Below are 20,940 nucleotides of genomic sequence, written 5' to 3'. Positions count from 1 at the left end.
GATGAAAATAAAGTATTTAATTCAATGTATTATTATTATCAATGTTTGTAGAGTCAAACGTTCACAAACGCTCAGCCCTTAACTAATCAGAGTCACTGGACTCATTTGAAGATGAGCATGGGGAGCAAGTTAAGAATTCAGAATGTCAACAAAAGACACTGTTTAAAAACATTGACAGGAAAGAAGTAGAGGTGAAAATGGTACAATCAGCCCTTGGCAGTGTGGACTCAAGGCCACTGTAGCATTAGGTCATATCATTTGTTGAGGGGCAGAAGGCCAAACTGAGGGGAAAACTCACAGCGTCTGCCTGGAATGTGGCTCCATAACCAAAGAATGACTGCATACTGTGACACTTGAGAGCAGGGTTTTCACTATTCAAATTACAGAATTATATGACTTTAGTTGACCTACCAATAAGCAGTTTTAAAACATACAATAGATGTATATTTGTGGGGGCTGTAAATGGAAATGTTTTATTCCTCTTCAGAGCAGATCCATTTAACCACTTAAGCCCCAAGGTTAAACCATGAGTTAGATCACCCAATACAGATGTTTTGACCCATATTTGGTTCAAACATTGAAATCAATTAGATTTTTTGTTTGTATTTGATTAAAGTTTCTATTTACATACTTGCCTGACGCCCTTACCAGGGTATAGGCCGTCGACTGGTGTTCTTTTATGTGCGACCAGTGTATCCCAGTCTCTTGGTGTCTGCCTGGAGATCCCACCGCCAGGTGTTTTTTCCCTTGAGGGTCCCATGTCAGAGCCTGTCTGGTGGTATTTGACACTGGTTTCCGTAGTGTGTGCCCGATCCATCTTCTTCGCCCAATTTCATCTGCTGCTGGGAGTTGTTTGGTCTTCATCCATAGATTGTTATTGCTGATCGTGTCTGGCCAGTGTATATTCAGGATTCTTCAGAGACATTTGTTGATAAAGGTTTGCACTTTATTTGTTGTGGTCTTTGTTATTCTCCAAGTCTCTGCCCCATAAAGCAGGACTGATTTTAAGCTGGAGTTGAATATTCGTATTTTTTGTTTGTTGCTGAATCTCTCTAGAGCGCTAGATGTTCTTAAGCAGTAGGAATGGTGTCCTTGATTTGCCTAGCCTATCGTAGTATAGGCAAAGATTCTATTTGGGACCATTTAATTTATAATCAAAAAAATACAAATAAACATGCCTTTTGTTTTTAAAGTATTAGAATTATAACATTTCAAAATGAAAAGAACATTTGATTTATACATGTTTATTAACCATAAAAATAGATCTCACACCCGGAAGAAATGCCACTTATTTTTTACCTATAACTGCACTGATCTGTGTAAAACTTTGTATGTGCACTCCCTTTTCACATTCCAGCTTGATTGGCGAATTCCCAACATTGCTGGCCCACATTAACCTACCTGACCTGGCAGAGTTTTTTTTAACATAATCTGGGCTGAATATAGTTACTTATTTTTCATAATGTGATTATGTAATCCCGATTAAATGCTGTTAGTTACTACCCATCCGTGTGAGGTTGGTAAAGTGGCTGAGGACATGGTATGACACTGAGTGATAAAACGTATGACTGTAAAAGATACAAATGGATGCCGAATTGTCTTTTTGACGTGATGACAAACTCAAAACACATTTGTTGTGTTATTTTATGTTGATAGCCATTGAAAATGGCGTGATTTAGCTTTTGTCAAGAAATAAATACATCATTTTGAAAGTACAGTATCCATTGTGGTTTTACAGTGATGTGAACAATTAATTGAAAGGACCATACAGTGTATGCATGTTCCCCAATAGCTGATCTGGAAGCTCACAGCACGTAGCATCGTGACGTGTTGTGAGCTGGTAGATTTGATTGAATAACTAATATATAAAACAGGGCTTAAAGGATCACTTCACCCACTTTCCACCACATCGTCACGCAATTGGCCCTCAATAATGCTCATTATAAAATTAAATCAAATAGGGCTCAAGTGTTTAAACTGTTCCTCATTTTTTCTGGGGACCCCCTGCTATATAGAGTGTTTGTTCAGTAAAAGGGGTCTCCCCGTCTCTGTTTAGTAAACAGAAAATACATTTTCAGGACAGGATACCAATGTTATCCAATGAGGAGAGAGAACTCATACAGGATACAGTACAGGATAAACAAGTCAAATTGGAAGCAATGAAACACATAATTAAGCAGGCAAAATTGGAACTGGAACACTATCAAATTGAAGCCGATAAATGGGTAGACATTTGTAACCCACCTTGAAAATTGATTTTCTTTTTATCAAAGAACTGGAGAGACAGAGACCCCTATTTCTACAAAAGACTGTGCAAAGACTACAAACACTTTTTTTTTTTTTTTTTTTTGGCAAAATAGGGCAAACTTTGGAAGTAAATTATTATGGCTATTTATGATTGAATATGAAACATATGAAAGTTGTGTAGGAATATGATGAGCGCTTCAAAGAGAACCAGTTTGCATTCCTCATTTATTAATTATTTTGTATTCATTTATTTATTTGTTGTGAAGGAGGAAAAGCATTTACTAGTTAAGTCGGTTGTTTCACAGAATAATTAATGCTTGAAAAGTTAACTAAACTTTAGTTTAACAGAATCAATACAAAGCTTTAATAGTTAACATATACTTTCAAATAATCAATGCAGTTTTACAAAGATCAATACAAAACCTTTATCCAAACAGTTTAACAACATCAATACATTTAACCATATTTATCAAGATCATTACAAAACCTTTAACCGGACTTAACAAGAGCCATAGAAATATGTTCTGTACAATCAAATCATGTGATTGAATAATGAACATATGATAATAATCATAATGCTTAGACCTTCAATGCTTACATCGTGATAATGATCTCATAATATGGTGCATTGCTTCATTTGAGTCATATGTTCTTCTACTTGATATTTAACCACTTGATGGTGTTTTTCTTTGAATTCATTGAATTCCTCTGCTTTTTTTCTGGCTTGGGATTCATATTCCTTCATCATCATCAGTTTTTCTTCTTCATGATCTTTCTCCATTTTCTGTCGTACCTTTTCCTCTTCTTGACGCCTGTATTCATCCTCTTCTCTTCTTTTTTTCTCGAGTTTTTCTCTTTCCACATTAAATTCGTCCTGAAGTATTTTTAATTTATTTCGTTCTTCTTCTATTCTTTCTTCTTCTTCTTGGTGTCTTTTATCCCACCATCCGTCTCTTTCCTTTTCCCATTCCTCTCGTTGTTTTCTCATTTCTTCTTGCTTGAGTTCATATCCTATTTTTTTCTCTCTCTCCAGGGCCACAAGTTTTTCTTCCCACTCCTTTTGTTTTGTTTCATCCTCTTCTTTCCTTATTCTGTCCTCCTCTTTTCTTGTTTCCTGTTCTTTCTTCCTCTCCTCATCCAATTTATTAATTTGATCCTCCTTTTCTTTCAGTTGTATCTCTCGTATTTGTCTCTCCTTTTGAATTTCAAGTTGCTGCTCTTCCATCTTTTTTCTCATTTCTTTCTTTTCTTCTTCATGTGTTTTTGCCCGGGCTTCCATCTCTCTCTTCATCTCATCTTCCTTCTCTTTTAAAATCTTCTTCACTTCTTTTTGAATGGCTGCTTCAGCATCCTGGAACGTCCCTGTGGTGTAATATCCTCCACCATTCACCTCCAGCATGTTCTCAACCTTCATCAGCAGATCACTGACCTGTTTACGGTTGTTTTCATCATGGTTGTCAAAGACGTGGTACCTTCCTCCACAGTCAGCAATCAGGTTCTTAAAGGAATCATCTAAACCCTGGTCTATGAATTGCTCAGTGGACAAATCGTGTTTCTTCAGTGAGTCCCCTCTTGTGAAAAGAATGATGGTGAACTTCTTGGAATTCTTTCCAAAGGCTTTCTGGATTAGCTTCAATGTCTCTTTGTCTTCTGGTGTCAGTCGGCCAATTTCTAACACCAGCAGGAAGACATGAGGCCCCGGGGCCAGCAGATTGAAGCATTTGATCAGCTCCTCACAAACGTCTTTGTGGCTCCGACTTGAATCAAACAAACCAGGTGTATCAACTACAACAAGAGGATGACCATCTACTTCACCAGATTCTTTCTGGCAACACTTGGTGGCAGATAGCTGGTAAGGTTTGGATTCAAATATCTTCTGACCCAGAAAAGTATTTCCTGAGGCGCTTTTTCCACTGCCTGTCTTCCCGATCAGGACAATCCTAAGGTGATCACTGCTCTGATTGTCACCATCACCTGGAATACCTTTCCACTGAAATTCACCATGTCGCCTGAATTTCAGTTGTATGACCTTTTCCATCTGGGCCTTTGTAAACATATCTCTTGTGAAGCAGAGTGTTTTCCCCTCCGGTGATCTCATCTTTTCTACAGCATCCAACAGCTCAGGAACTTGTTTTTTGTCCTTAATGTTGAAGACAGTGCATCGGCCTCCACAGCTCTGACGCAGCTCCTGGATGTCTGTGTCGTTACCTTCAATTTTGGCAAAACCAGAAGTGTTTTGATCTGATTTTACAGTCAACAGAACCATGGTGAAGTCATTTATCTCAGAGCTGAATACATCCTGGATCGTATTTAACTCTCCCTTATCTTCGTAGGTGACGGCACCATCAGTAACAACCAACAGGAAGGCATGGACACCCTCATCACAGAGAGAGATACAGCTGAATGCATTGTGAATCACTGCCTCCTCAGATGTTTCATACAAGGCAGGCAGGTCCACCAGGGTCACCCAGCGCCCACACACCACCTCCTGTCTCTTCACACACTCTGTAGAGGAACTAGACCCAGGGCTGTACGTCTGACCCAGAATGGTGTTGGCAACAGCAGTCTTCTCAGCTCCTCTTGTGCCACACAGCACCAGGTTCAAAGGAGGGTTGGACTTTGGTGTCATGGTGTCTCTACAGCTTGGTCGCCCGAGGTGGTCTCTACCTTTACCAAAGGTGAGGTATGTTCCTCTGTTTTGACTCAGAATGCTCTCGATCTTCTCCATCAGTGATAAACGGTTATTTTCAGGCATCCCGTAATGTCTTCCTCCACAGTCTTCAATGGTCCGTTTTATAGAGATGTTTGTTTCATGCCCCTCATATGTTGTGATGACCATTGAGTAGTTAAAGGCCTCTTGATTAAACAAACGCAGGATGATGTTCAGCGTGTTTCTGTCTCCCTCAGTGAATTCAGAAGGCTTCAATAAAAGCAGGATCACATTTGGTCCAGGTGAACAAAGAGATGCACATGTCTCCATTTCCTGTCTTAGTAAATCAACTGATCCACAGGCGAGGTCTGTGGTTTTCACTACTCTGACAGACTTTCCCTTCCACTTCCCATCGTTTGGCTCACAGTACCTCCATTGAAACCACCATCTATACCAAAAAGCCTCGTTCCTTGTGATAAGGTTACCAAGTTTTACCTTTTGGCCCTCACTTTTCCCAAGAAGCACAATCCTGAGTCCAGAAGCTATAAAAAAACAAGAGAATGTTTTTTTTGCATTCAATAAATTAATTTAGAAATGAATAAGGCATTCTGAGAACTAAAACGGTGCCCTAATAGTAATAGCATTGTAGGTAGGTGGCATGTACTGTATCAGTTGTACAATAGGCCTTTATCGTCCCCACTGTGAAGCAGTGTGCTGAACTCATCAAACATGAATTAATGCAGGGGTTAGGCTTTAGTGAATCAAGAGTGATTCACTAAAGTTTAAACCAAACACAAGATGCCCAGGAAATGGGGTATTGGGTCTTCTTCCATTGATATTGACAAGCCAAATATCCTATCACTGTGGACATAATTCATAATTTACCAGTCATGCTTTTTGATTAAGCGCATGGTTAAGTTTTATTGGTATATTAACTTATTGTGGTAAACTAATTGTGGTGACTGATGGGATGATTTCATTATTTTCATCCGTCAAAAGAAAATGGAACCAATTAAATGTATAATGTCTAAAATTATAGTATTATATTATAGAATAATTTATGTACCAAACACATTATCATAATAATGCTGTCCTACACTTACCATCAGCTCCTACTGGTGATGTCTTGCTGTCACAATGGGCATGCTGTCCATTGTTCTCCTTAGCAACTTGACCCAGTCTTGTCAACAGCTCTAGGAGTTCAGGTTTCTTCTGCTGTAAGTGCCTGTACCTACATTTTCTGATCATTTCCTGTAGTGGAGGATGCTCCATATAGTTTAACATCTGACCTGTACTCTGCTGTCTGGGTGTTGATACTAATACAAATGAGTGATCAAATGGGCAATCGCTGAATGTTTCAAGAACTTTCTGTAACTTGTCTCTTTGTTCTTCAGTGAAGTCATCAGGCTGAAGCACCAGTAGAAACACATGAGGTCCAGGAGCAGTACATCTCACACAGCTTTGGACCGTCTCTGTAAGTGAGATGTTGGGATCTAGCAGGTCTGGAGTGTTGATGACCGCCATCTTTATGTTCTCAAATAGACCACTAATTCTCACACAGTCATTAAGAGGATCATGCCCACTGAGCACAGTCGTTCCCAGTAGGAGGTCCCCAACTGCATTCCTCTCTGACTGGTTATTCCCCAACAGAACAACTCTCAGCTCTGCCACTGAAATGAAAAAGGCCCATTAAAACAGTACAGGTGTAAACTAACCAATTGTTCTTAACATTAAGCCTAAATCTAGCCAATAAACATACATTCCCAAGACTGTTAAAGTTAAATTATACATTGACACTTCATTATTGTGATTACGGTACAATACTCAATGTTATTGTGCAATGCACAGGGGCTTTGGGGTTTTGTCTGTTGATCTGGAAAGGCAGTGGCCACATAGTTATAATATTGTTACTGTACTGACTTTAACATCACAAAAACATAGACACATAAATAAATCGGTTTATTAACTCCAAAACACAGCTCATAGTGTATCCCAAATATCTTCTATCCATTTGTATTGATGAATATTTCTTTTAACCTTTTTAATTTATTCAAACCGTGATATGCAACACGCATAGACGTGCCCGTGCGGTTCAACCAGAGCTCAGACGCAGGCTAGTGCCCAGGCTTGTGCGTCTTTCTTGCATGAGACTGTTTAGCACGGAAGTGTTTAAAAAGTTTATTTTCTCCTTCGACGGTTATATTTTGGGAAAATTAGTGCCGTAAATGGGTAGAACAAGCGCTGAACTGCATTATGAGCAGTGTTTTAGAGTTTTTAAACAATTTTCTTATTGCTATGCTTGAAATTCATCAAGTTTCTTTTTAATTTCTGGATTCTTCATTCACCATTAAGGAATATTTTACAAACTAAAAATACTCTGTGTCTTCAAGACACCACAGGGTAAGAAAATGATAGAAATAAAGTCATTTCTTGGGTGAAGTTTTCCTTTTATTTGCTGTTTAGCAACTTTGCTAAATCCGGTGTATTTACATTACATTTAGGCGCTGTCCCATCTAAATAAACAAATAAAGTAACATTTAAAGGAAGGGTACGTGATTTTTGGGGGTTAAAACTATTTTTTTGTTTTAATAGGTTAAAACTCTATATTCTAGTAATCATTGCTATATAGAGTGCTTGTTCAGTTACAGGGGTCTCCTCGTCTCTCCAGCTCTTTAATAAACAGAAAATACTTTTTCAGGTGGGTTGCCAAATTTTTAAGCTTCATTTTTATAGTGTTCCAGTTCCAATTTTGTCTGCTCATTTCTTAGTGTCATCACTTCCAATTTCACTTGTTTAATCTATATCCTGATTGAGTTCTCTATGCTGATTGGATAAAATTGGAAATGAAACTGAAACGAAAATACATTTTCTGTTTTATAAAGAGCTGGAGAGACAAGCAGACTCCTTTTACTGAACAAACACTCTATAGCAATGAGTACTATCAGAATATAGAGCTATTTAACACTTATTTTAACCAAAGAAAATTACTTACCCTACCTTTAAAGGAGCATTTCACCCCTGGAAGAAACTGCAATCACTCAATGGTAATAGTATTTGTGGTAGATAACAGTAGCACAATTTAAAATTTGCACCCTATGGCCAGAAAAATAATGAAATCTGTGTGTTTGACTAGGTTTTGACTGGACTGCTTATTACTACAATGACCATAATGCTTTTGGTGCACTGCACCTCCTTGTGGCAGGGGTGGTTCGGTGTGGGTGGGATCTCCAAAAACAACGTTGAAACAGCATGGCAGTGTTGCCATGTCTGCTTATTATAAGCGGCTTCTTTCTAAAATGTAGTTGATATTTGGGCTTGTTTCCAAATGTTTTGATTGTTGTTTAAACCAGTGGTTCTCAAAGATGTTCATGTATTTTTCCACGGACCCCGATCTGAAATTATAATTTGTGCCAGGAAGCCCCAACCAAATATGTGTTGTTAAAACGATTAAAAAATACTCCACATTTTGCACTTTTTCCCCTCAAGATTTTTTGGAAAATAGCAGATCTACAAGCTCACAATGGGTAACATCGCAACGTGTTGTGAGCTTGTAGATCGGCATTTTTCAAATATATAATATCCCATGTCTAGGTTTAAAGTGCTCTTGGCTTAGTTATCTTCTTTTGGGCTTGTTTTCATAGACCTGGTTTCTTATTTCTTTCACAATATCTGGCAACACTGGAAGTCAGTTTGTTTACCGTCTCCACGTTGTATTTGGATTCTTTCACGCTTGCGCTTATGAAACACTACACAGGATTATTATTTCATGTCAACATTCAAGTACAACTATCAGAAGATGTAACTCAGGTAAAGTAATGTGTCACTCTTCAAATTTAACAAAAGGTCCGCGAACAAATGCGCAGTTTGGGCTGTTTTCTGTGTTCTGTTGTGTCTAAAATCTCTGGCAGGAGGGGGGCGGGGGGCTGCCCGACGCGTCGAGACAACATGTAGTGCGGAAAGGAATGATGTAACTTTTCGTGACGTAAATAACGTCACGAGATGTTCGAAGATTACTATATATCTCAAAACACAGATCATACACAAAAATAATAATAATTGAGTCCTAAACTTCATTACCATTGGGTCAGTTTCTTCCAGGGGTGAAATGTCCCTTTAAGTCCTACAAACAAATCTAAAGGAATACTGCAATCTGAGTCGTTGTCTTGTACTAAGGTCATAAAAGACGTGACAAACTGTCAATGTTTGTCACTGTTACAATGTGAGACATCAGCTTACTTCTTAGATTTTATGGATAATGTTATCTTTTGACAATGGACGTTGTATTATTTAAGAAATGACTTATGACGAACCTAAGGGTTTATTATTTAATTTGTATTATACTGCTATTTAGAAACAATTTCATTGTTTTCTGAACAATAAATATATTTTCTTATCTTCAATTAAATGTTAGGATTATGTCATCCTGCAGTGTAAGCCTAGCTTTAAAAACTCACTCTATATCTATATCTAAATTATATCAACAGGCTGAGTGGTAACTTCATATACTGTTGTAGTCACAGCAAAAATATAATAAAATAAAAATCTCAACAAAAATAAAATCTCAACAAATGAAACAGCAAAACATTTTCGATTCAGCTCAGCCCCTCAATGAAGCACAGAATCCTTTCTTTTGGGGTGTAAAAACAACCTCAGTAAGACCGAAGGTCAGAGTTGGTGACCATGTAATCATACCTAATCAAGCCTTTTAAAGAAATTTTATGTCGTCTAGAACTGTCTGACAATCATGTTATTACGATTTTAATTAACCCTGTGAAGAGTTCTTCTACTAGGTTCTCTTCCATGATTTGGAGACATTGGCGCAACAGCCTCTACAGACTGTGAGTATATGTGTGTGGCTAGCTGTAGTTGGACGGATGCTTATTTATTGTTGTGTATTTTGTCATTTTGTATGTGATATGGACCTTGAGTCTGAAATAAAGATTGATTGATTGAATCACAAGTAAAGAAAAGGGTTGTATTTAGATAACAAACATTCCAGAGAAAAAATTGCATCAAAGGTGATTATGAAAGTCAAGCAAAGAGCAAGATTTTTGGAGTGCATGGACTCTAGCTCGAGCCCTCATTTAATGCCATTTTGACTATGCTTGTACCGATCATGGCAGCCGCGTAGCGTGGAATGTAATGTTGACCAGGCCGGAGTTGTACCCCCCCCCTGCGATTTTTTTCAGGAGTTTGAGCAGCTAGACGGGGCAGGCAGGGTCTTTACTGACCGGGCCATGGCTCCACTGGCCCTCATGACGCTTCGCCACTGCCTCATGGTTCACTAACATCTCAATGGAACTAAAATCACAACTACAGATCTCTCAAAACAAACTAAAAAGACTACTACTATAGGCCTCACCCCCAGGATTCACCTTCTCCCAGCTCCATTGCTAGTCTGGGTTCCCTCAATATAGAAGACAGAATGTAATATCTCTCAATGGGTCAGGTCTTCAAGATTCTCAGAGGATCAATGCCCAGATACCTGTCAAACTACTTCTCTAGTGTGAGTGATGTCCATGGGCATAACATCCAAAGGAGATCAACTGACCTCGTTCCCCCCTAATTTGGCTCAAACATGAGGCAAAATGCATTCTAATGTGCTGCCACCATAATGTGGAATGAACTACCAAAACCCATTAAAGGGCATTTGTAACTTTGTAACTCTTAACAGCTGTGCTGTCTCTGGGGGACTGAAATTCTCCCACAGATGGATCGAAATGATCAATCGATCATCCATCAATCCATCTATCCATTAATTTGTCTATCTTCCTTTCTCTGTACATATAATGTACCTGTTGATGCTACTGAGCTCTCTACCAGTATTGTATTGTATGTATTAATGATGAATTGAGTACAATGGACCACAATGGAAACAAGCCCCCCAGGGCTTTTTTTGTGTTATCCTTTTAGCATAACCTTTGACTACACTAGCTGTACTGTTAACAAACCTGCAAATAAAGTATTTAATCAATCAATCAAAAAATGTACTCACTATTAGGTGGTAGGAACTCATAGCTTCTGCTCCGATTCAGCCTCCCATGGCTCCCTGTAACAATTAATAATTAAATTACAATTCAAAAACATTTTCAGAATCACACACACAAGAACCATTTAACAGTATTAATTGGTGTTGTATCTATTTTCAGTATATTCTGAATCTTTGTAATTGTTTCAATCTCATTAGCCTGCACTCTTTTTCTTTCTCACACACAAACGCATGCACGTACGCACGCACGCACGCACGCACGCACGCACGCACGCACGCACGCACGCACACACAAACACACACACATTTGGTCTAAAACTCTCTGCACCAAATTTGGATCACACATTTAGGGGCCTTTATTACCCCCATATGGGCACCACAAATGCAACACATTTATAGAATTTGTTGCAGAAATGTGATTTTCTTTCACCAATCCTAATAAACAATAGAGAGTCGAACGCATGCATGGCTGTCTGCCTCGCCAGCCTGTTTGTGTGTCTGCCTCTCCAAGCTGTTTGTGTGTCTGGGTCTCCAACAACTTAGGTCTGCGCATGCGTGGCTGTCTGCGTCTCCAAACTGTTTGTGTGTCTGGGTCTTCAACAAGTTACAGTTTGGTTTCGCTTTCGATTTGTGTGTTGACACAAACACCCGTGTTGCAATGAACGTCAACATGCTCTTTTGTCTCTGTGTCCGATGTGCGGCCCAGGCTACTAGATGGGAGCTCCGCGCAGCGGCTAGACGGGAGGGCCATGCCACGGCCCGAACCTCTAGTTTAGGTACAACTGATCTTGTGAGTCATGTGACAATTAAGCAATATTACACGAGAGGGTGTGCTTTACCGTCATTATTGGCACGCCAGTGATGCGGTCAGGAACGAGGCGAAGCCGAGTTCCGCCAGCATCACTGAAGTGCCAATAATGTAAGGTAAAGCACACCCTCGAGTGTAATATTGCGATTATACAACAGTTACCAACAAAACACATCCAAATGTATTCATATTGTGGGGCAATTAATAATAAAAATGTTTCGCTATTGTCCGTTTCCCTGTAAAGAGAAGAGTTTTTGACTGAGAGACATTAAATAGTCCCTGTAGCAGTGCTTTGAGTTTGAGGCACCGTCTCATCAACACAGCTGAGCTATCAATGCTTGCGCAGTGGAATGAATTCCAGTAGGCTATATGCTCCGTCGTACGACCGTGTCACGCGGCCAAAATAACTGATCTACAAGCTGACAACGCGTCGCGATGGCGACGCGTTGTGAACTTGTAGATCGGCTATTTTGGCCGCGTGACACGGTCGTACGACGGAGCATATAGCCTACTGGACTGTTAACGAAATGGGAGTCATTTTACTTTACACAGGAGGATATTTATAACCTTCTAACCATTGATCAACCGTAAATCCACCAAATTAACAACATAGTCCATTTTGCATAGCTGTTTGTTCTCCGGTGGCGGCGGTGGGTCAGGCTACTGTCTGTTTGTTTTCCTACCGTGGGACAGAGTGACTTCACAGCACAGCTGTGCCATATAATGGTCTAATCAGGTGCGGACTGGACTGCACTGCGGAGTGATTTATTAATGTGATTAGGCCCGTGCTATGATGCTGGTTTGAAGCACGGCTAGAAAGCTATTTCAACCAATCAGATTGCTTGGTCGGAACTACCTGTTGTATAATGGTCATTATACATGGTCATTATATAATGGTCATTATACAACAGGTAGTTCCGACCAAGCAATCTGACTACCTGTTGTATAATGGTCATTATACAACAGGTAGTTCCGACCAAGCAATCTGATTGGTTGAAATAGCTTTCTAGCCGTGCTTCAAACCAGCATCATAGCACGGGCCTAATCACATTAATAAATCACTCCGCAGTGCAGTCCAGTCCGCACCTGATTAGACCATTATATGGCACAGCTGTGCTGTGAAGTCACACAAACAGACAGTAGCCTGACCCACCGCCGCCACCGGAGAACAAACAGCTATGCAAAATGGACTATGTTGTTAATTTGGTGGATTTACGGTTGATCAATGGTTAGAAGGTTATAAGTATCCTCCTGTGTAAAGTAAAATGACTCCCATTTCGTTAACAGAGTAGGCTATATGCTCCGTCGTACGACCGTGTCACGCGGCCAAAATATCGCTACGCGTTGTCAGCTTGTAGATCAGTTATTTTGGCCGCGTGACACGGTCGTACGACGGAGCATATAGCCTACTGGAATTCATTCCACTGCGCAAGCATTGATAGCTCAGCTGTGTTGATGAGACGGTGCCTCAAACTCAAAGCACTGCTACAGGGACTATTTAATGTCTCTCAGTCAAAAACTCTTCTCTTTACAGGGAAACGGACAATAGCGAAACATTTTTATTATTAATTGCCCCACAATATGAATACATTTGGATGTGTTTTGTTGGTAACTGTTGTATAATCGCAATATTACACTCGAGGGTGTGCTTTACCTTACATTATTGGCACTTCAGTGATGCTGGCGGAACTCGGCTTCGCCTCGTTCCTGACCGCATCACTGGCGTGCCAATAATGACGGTAAAGCACACCCTCTCGTGTAATATTGCTTAATTAAACAGGATTTTGATATTCCATACCGTTTTCCTGCAATTACCTTAAATTTGTGGGCAGGGCCTAAAGGGGGCGCCACAAATGCAAACCACTGTCTGTTGTACAAACTGTATTTCTCCTCATAGCTTCCTCGTGTCGAGGAAAACTTTTTTTTTGTACATTATCCTTTCAAATTGGATGCTTTGTCTCCACCAAGCAGAACTACAATATTAAGATTAAACGAAAGTTCTGTAACATTTGACTGAACTCACCAGGTGCTCTTTTCTCCAGGTCAGATAATTTCAACTGGAGCATGTTGGTTCCTTGGAGGAAAACATAACACAACATTTGGTAATCAACTATATGTTTGTTAACACTCAATAATACATTACTTCAAGTTATGAGAGAGGGAGAAAAAAAACTACTGTATGTTATGAAATATAATGATAACCAAGGCGGAGCTGAGGAAGGCCCCCATCTGTACTTTTTGTTTTACTTCAGCGACTGATTTGTTTCTGCCAGCGTCTTCTTCCAGATTCTATGGTGTGTTTTTTTTCTAGTCGTCTGCAGGTGGGTGCCCTAGCCAATTGCTTCTTATAATAACAGGGTGGAGTTTATTGTTTGTCTCTTATTTGTGTCACTGACACCAATTGATCTTGTCATTGAGTGCAGATGTGTGTGTGGAGCTGTGGTGGATCAGGATTGGTGAGCCAATCTGGATGGAGTCCAAGCATGGTTGGCCTTTTAGAAAGCAGGTTTCAGTCAGAAAACAGATTTGTCGGGGGTGAGTAGAGTACTCCAGCACAACCGTTTTTTAATGTGTTTGGTTTGAATTCAGAAATAATTACGCATTTATGGCTGGCTTATCATGGCCTGGCTTACTACAGGTTCTATCACCCTGTGGTAAGAATACTGTACGTGCACATAATGTCAATTTGTTCCTTTGAAATGTGTATCAAATACAGCGTGTAATATTTTAACCTACAATAGAGTCAGTTTTGTATTTATGGTGTAGTCGTAATGTTAAAAAACACTATATTGATGTATTGTTGGTCCCCAACTCCTCTTTGATGCCATGTCTGGGCATGGTGAACTAATTGTGTGCTATCTGCAGTGCAGTTAATACTCTCTTTGTGGCTTACCTGCTTGATGTATGGACGTTAAAATATGACTAGGTACATATACAGACCACTTTTTTGAGAGTGGAGACTCTCGCAAATATACTTTCAACTGCACTGCAATTACAGTATTTGAAAACTTTAGTAGTTTACTTTGCAGATGTAGATTATTATATTATAAAACATACCTTAACCACTTATCCCATTATTTTTCTGTGCTCCCTGACAGATTATATTGTGTTTTTCTGTGCTGTTCATTCCTTCTCTGTCTGGACTCTCTGGCCCTCATTTATCAACGGAGCGTAAAAAACAGCTTATATTTTTCCATATACCGTAATTTTCGCACTATAAGCCGCACCTGAATATAAGCCGCAGCAGCTAAATTGAATGATTTGTACATATATAAGCCGCACTGGACTATAAGCCGCGGGTGTAAAATCCCTAGATTTAGGAGGTCCCCTAGTGGCCGTTAGCTATAAAAATCCATAGATAAGCCGCACCGTTATAGAAGCCGCAGGGTCGAAAAATGGGAAAAAAGTCGCGGCTTATAGTCCGAAATTTACGGTATTCGTCCGTACACCAACGTCGAAGTCACATTTATCAAAGGATCCTATACAGCCGATCCTAGCATACATCAGGTCGGAGCTTTGACAAATCTCATGTCTGAAAACAAGCGTCATTTAAATAACACGCCCTTAAATATTCACAAAACTCCCCAACTTCACGACATGAAGACCCAGAATACGACCCAAAAAAGCATGATAAGTCTACAATGGAATAAACGGGCGCAGCCAAAGTCAACAACTGCTATCGACCAGACGTGAGATCTAGCGTACGGTAGGATGAATCCAACGTCAGGATATATTGATAAATGCCGAAAGTTGCGGTGATCTCGCCGTACGCCCATTATTTGGTCTGCACCGCTGATAAATGAGGGCCACTCTCTGTGTTTGGTTTGTATTTTGCTCATTAAAAGTATTTTCAAAGCTCACTCACTGTGCTTTTGGGTACTTTTTCCTGACAAATATACAATCTATAAAGAGTAAAGATGACACACACAAACGCGCGCGCGCACGTACACACACACACACACACACACACACACACACACACACACACACACACACACACACACACACACACCAGTGCCTCATGCCTCCACATGCTTGTCTGCTGAGTTAACATAGTTTACCTTAGTCAGGTGTAGGCCACCAACAGGTGAGCAGCCGATGTGTGAAAAAAAGATCTAGTTGCATCCAGAGGCAGGTGTGTCTTTGAGTGATGTGCTACAATGAAATTGAGGGAGAAAACTGTTAGCCATTTGTTATTGATAATTGCAATTTGATTGTTTTGATTGTGTAATAGATCCTTCATTGTATGTATGAGATTATATAAACAAATGAATGTTCTTTTAACTAGTAAATGTATAGTGAATGAATTGAGTGAATTTAGTTTTCTTCATTGAACCCAATTAAATAGCAAATCAACAGTAATCAATTTGCTGTAATGGTGAACTCAGATCACATAGGAGAAAAGTAAAACCTCCCAGGATATGTAAATTGCAGTCAGAATATGCTTATCATGGTAAATCATTGCACATTTTCACTTTGTTCAGTGGTTCAGAGTCAGACCACTGAGCAGGAAATGGGGGACTGACAAATCCTTCAGAAAGTGTGAATTATTTCAAAAGTGGAGTCAGTTTGGGTTTCAATTGCTTATAGTTTTTACCTCACTGTTAATAACAACTTACATGTAATTGCTACTAAGTTCATTGTACATCAGTATGAAACCAGTGCGAACCAAACAGTATAAAGTACCAAAAGGTATCTTTGTGGCAAGAGTTCTTTTACATATACGGGTATTTATCTTTGGAATGAGCTGCCTCTGTGTGTCAGGCAGTCTCAATCTAAACTGTCCTATAAAAAAAGTGTGAAAATAACGGTTATGTAATATGCTACAGGCTATAGCGATGCACTTTAGATCCGTGTTTTTATGGTTTGATATTTCTTAGGTATTTTTGGTGGTTTTCAGTGTTTTTTATTTCTGTCACACAGCGTCAGATACGAATTGATACTTGACAATTAAAGTAATACTAGGTAACTTTTTCAAAAAAACTAAAGTTAAATTTTATATCTTTTGTGGGTGGCAAATGTTTCACAACACCCATTCCATGAATTCCACCCCCGAAAGCCTTTAATAAACATTTTATATTGGACAGGAGCGTCTTTCCCGTGAAGATTACGTCAGACCAAAATCAATTAGAACACAAACTTGTTTTATGTTTGCATTTGTTCAAATAGGCACAGCTCTAAGAACTTATGGGGTACCTTGGGATGCAGCTTTACCTCAACACCCATTGCTTCCAACAGTTACAACTAAGAACAAAACAGTTTCCTTAATATATGACAAACTTATTTCTATTAATACAAAACCACTCTTAATTACAAATAGTTGGGAAAGGATATTCCAGACTTTACATTTTGATTGGAATTGGCCCTCTATTTGGAATATTATCTTCTCCTCATCCAAAAATGCAGATCACCAAATTATTCATTATAAATTCATACATAAATTTTACTTCACGCCCGAGCGTAGATTTAAATGTAAACTAGTGGACTCTGATCTATGTACCATTTGTTCTTCCACTAAAGGAGACTATTTACATATGTTTTGGTATTGCCCCTCTATTAAATGTTTCTGGATTTGGATTAAGGAGATTGTTGTAGCTATTATTGGCCCTGCCCTTTTTCTTATTGGTTATAACGCAAACATTGTGTTAACATTTCAGGATAAACACACTACTAGCCGCCTCAACTGCCGCCAAGAAAGCTATTATCAAAAACTGGTTTGTCTGGATATTTGTTTACTGGAGCGTTCTACTGCCAAAATGAACGGTGCCAGAGCTGACACGTGGATAACTGGTCCAGAGCTCTGGATGCAGTTCAGTCGCTTGGCTTGTTTTAATTTTATTGTTTGTATTGGGCTTGTATTGGGTTGTGGCCGTTGTCCTTTTCTCCCTTTTCCCGTACCTATGGCTCCTGGACTTGTCCTGTGCTTGTCCTGTGTTTGTCTCGTGTTGGTCTGTCCCTGTCTGTACTTGTGTGTGTGTGTATATATATATATATATATATATATATATATATATATATATATATATATATATATATATATATATATATATATATATATATATATATATATATATATACATATATATACACATACATACATATCCTACTATAATTCTAGTAACCTAGTGGTGGTGAGTACGTGAGTGAAGACACCCGGTTCTCCTCACTGGCTGGACCAATTGCTCTGATTTTGCACACAGCCATTGACCATTACCATCTGAACGCAACTGTGAAGCCCGTTTTTCAATTTCATCAAATCTCAGCTTCTTATTAGCGTTTTTCTGTCAAACACTGTCGCCATGGTTACGGGCCTGCCCAGCTATGGGACGAACTGCCTCCCGGGTTGCCAGATCATGTGCGCATATCCCCCCACGGATGCGCTGCGCCGACGGGTATGGTCTAGTATATATATATATACATATACACACACACACACACACACACACACACACACACACACACACACACACACACACACACACACACACACACACACACACACCTATAATTCCCCAAACCTTTGTCAACGGAAAAAAAAAAAAAAAAACGGGGAAAAAATCTCTTAGTACTGCACGGTTCTCCTAAGTGGCTGGGGCCATTGACCATTAGTATGCACAAAACAGCGTTTTTCACTTTCCCAACATGTAAGCTGTTTATTCAGCGTTTTTATGTAAACACAGGATATTCATAATTCAGGCTATGGGAGCTATCGTCGCCATGCAAGTTATGGGATGAATGATCAAACTCACTGCGCACGGTCAGTTGCCAGACAGACAAACTGCACACAGGCACTGTTAGACAGAGAACACTGCAAACTTACAAAGGACTTTCATTTACGGGCCGTTTACACTCACACTGCGTTTTAAGAGCAAGAGGCCCCTTTGGATATCATCTCCATAGCACTAACACGCACATTCACACGTGCCATGTTCGAATCCAGGTTGTGGATTAGCTCAAACAGCTTAAACATCAACTTCTCATAGTTGTGGGAGACAGAGAGCACATCCCTGCGTTACGGAGCAGAGCGTCGAGTCCGGGGAAGTCTGGGAGGAAAACCATTAATATTATAGGGGAGAACGGGGTAAGATGAATCTCTGGGTAAGTATAACCACCCCCTGTATCTTTAAAACTATGCATGAGTTGTCATGTGACCTTAAAATAAGGACACACCCATCATTTCCACCTGGCTGTGAAGTTGAGAGACACATGGGCAAAGTGATAGGCATATTTCTACACAAAAAAAGTGTTTTTTGCTGGTCAAAGTAAATGTTTTACTTTTCTGGTTATAATGATTTGTATTTTAAAGCAAATGTACCCAGGTCTAAACTTATATATCATGCATGTTGGTGATATTCCAATGTATAAAACCATGTGAATCATTTAGCTAAAGATTAGCCTGAAGCATTAAGCTAGCCAGGTTAGGTTAAATGGTGGCCATGGGGCAAGATGAACCAAATGCCTTGGGGTAAATTGAGCCAATTATCCTAATATTAAGCACTATTCATATTTTGTATTATGTCTTTGCTTCTCAAATGATGCTGTATGACCTTTCATTTGGATCAATACACTCATTTAAGAGAAGTTTTCAATATTGTATTAACAATTGAAAATATTAAAAGGTTCTGAATAACAAACGTTATTTAATTGGTTTTATATTTTTTAAATACCATTAAGAAAATAAATAAGACTATTTGCAAAAGGGAAATGTGTTGTTAAATTATTTTTGATACGTGAATACATTATTTGTTCAAGTTTAAACTTGAAAATGTAAAATATCATATGGGTAAATTTACCCCTTGACTAGGTTCAACTTAGCCCCGGCCTTTGTGACTGTCATGCAAGCATGTACAGTACGATCTCGGCTAATTAGAGGCAGTAACGTAGGACGCGCAGCTTGTCAGTCAGGTCGGCCGGGTGGTGAGAGAGCCAGGGAGAGACGGCTGTGATGTTGACGGACAAGATGCACGCTTATGAGAACAACAAAAAAATAAAACCTGGCAAAACAGTTGCGTGCATTAACTAATGCTAGTAGTAGTTGTGCTAATTCACAACTAGCCTACTACTACTACTACTTTTGTATTTGAAACTTTACATTTCTCTAAATATTATAAACTTTCACGACAGCAGTACAAATATCATTTATGAAAAGGCTACTATAGGCTACAGTGAAGTCGGACTGAACGACAGAAACGTTTTTTTTTACTCTCTTGGTGTTTTGTTGTAGGGGATTATCTGGCACATGTATCTGTTATGAAAGAGAAATTGTATCATGAGTGAAACGGCCAGTCCTTGGAAACCATAAACCTACGTAGGCCTACATCTAAATGAGTTGCCATATTTACATTTCCTTACATTACAAATCCTTATAAGCTATATATTTCTGGGATGCATAGTAGCTGAAACTCCACAAGATATTCCTCTACACTGAGAGCATCTCAGCCCCCTTTGCCCCCTCGCCTGCAAGTCGCTTGGATAACGCTGTTTGCGGGCAGAGCACCTAACCTGATCTGTCAGTCAACACCTCGAGTCCCCACCCCCCCTGTAGCCTACTACTTGGCTGAGTGCCGGTGTTGTGCACCGAAAATATAGTCGATCTACAAGCTCTCAGAACTTATCAAATCTCAGATCTACAAGCTCTCAACACAACATCGACACAACTACACAAAATCAACACAACTACACAAAATCAACACAACTACACAGAATCAAACAACTTTATTTGTACTCCTTTTAACAACTTTTAAGCAGCCAGTCAGACAGACAGACAGGTCCAGTAATGTTCAATATGCTCCTTCATAAGACGGTGTTGAGCCTAGATAGCAGATCTACAAGCTCACTGTGAGCTTGTAGATCTCACAACTATGTAAAAACAGCTTGTTTACATTTTATTATGAGTCATAATTTATGACACATTGAGAGCTTGATTAAAGATCTGGTCTCGGAAATAAGCTGGCCTGAGTCCAAACCAATTTTACAACCCCTATTTACATGCATTCACATGCATTCAGAGGCATTCACCCCGACCTGCATCTGACAGACACACACACACACACACACACACACACACACACACACACACACACACACACACACACACACACACCCCTATGTAGGCTACTGTTGCTACGCCACTCACCCATGGCAGAGACAAAGTGAGTGAGAGAAACACACAGACAATATTTTATTATTATTAAAATACTTACCCTACATTGATATTTAAGCTTTGATCCGACGTTGCAAATCAAA

General features: G+C 39.5%; 1 protein-coding gene across 2 annotated transcripts in view; it reads right to left on the bottom strand.

The window, feature by feature from the left end:
* Nucleotides 1-2,477: 2,477 nt before the first annotated feature.
* The window catches only part of LOC311038360 (GTPase IMAP family member 8-like), a 67,957-nt gene continuing 49,494 nt past the window's right edge, over nucleotides 2,478-20,940 (bottom strand). The window contains exons 2-7 of one of the 2 annotated variants that reach the window (XM_084047840.1): nucleotides 20,898-20,940; nucleotides 15,756-15,849; nucleotides 13,718-13,768; nucleotides 10,893-10,946; nucleotides 6,001-6,567; nucleotides 2,478-5,439 (exon numbers count right to left, since the gene is read on the bottom strand). The exon at nucleotides 20,898-20,940 is cut by the window's right edge and continues 55 nt beyond it. In XM_084047840.1, the coding sequence (XP_083903966.1) occupies nucleotides 2,861-5,439; nucleotides 6,001-6,567; nucleotides 10,893-10,946; nucleotides 13,718-13,760 (3,243 nt within the window). In that variant the 5' untranslated portion in view covers nucleotides 13,761-13,768; nucleotides 15,756-15,849; nucleotides 20,898-20,940 and the 3' untranslated portion in view covers nucleotides 2,478-2,860. The remainder of the gene's footprint in view (nucleotides 5,440-6,000; nucleotides 6,568-10,892; nucleotides 10,947-13,717; nucleotides 13,769-15,755; nucleotides 15,850-20,897) is intronic. The other variant, XM_084047841.1, reaches the window with a different exon arrangement.

The sequence above is a fragment of the Gymnoscopelus microlampas genome (genome assembly GCF_963454915.1).
Source record: "Gymnoscopelus microlampas genome assembly, chromosome: 21".
In the NCBI taxonomy this organism is placed as follows: Eukaryota; Metazoa; Chordata; class Actinopteri; order Myctophiformes; family Myctophidae; genus Gymnoscopelus; species Gymnoscopelus microlampas.
Note: the sequence above shows the minus strand (reverse complement) of the source record. Positions and strands in the feature narration are given on the sequence as shown.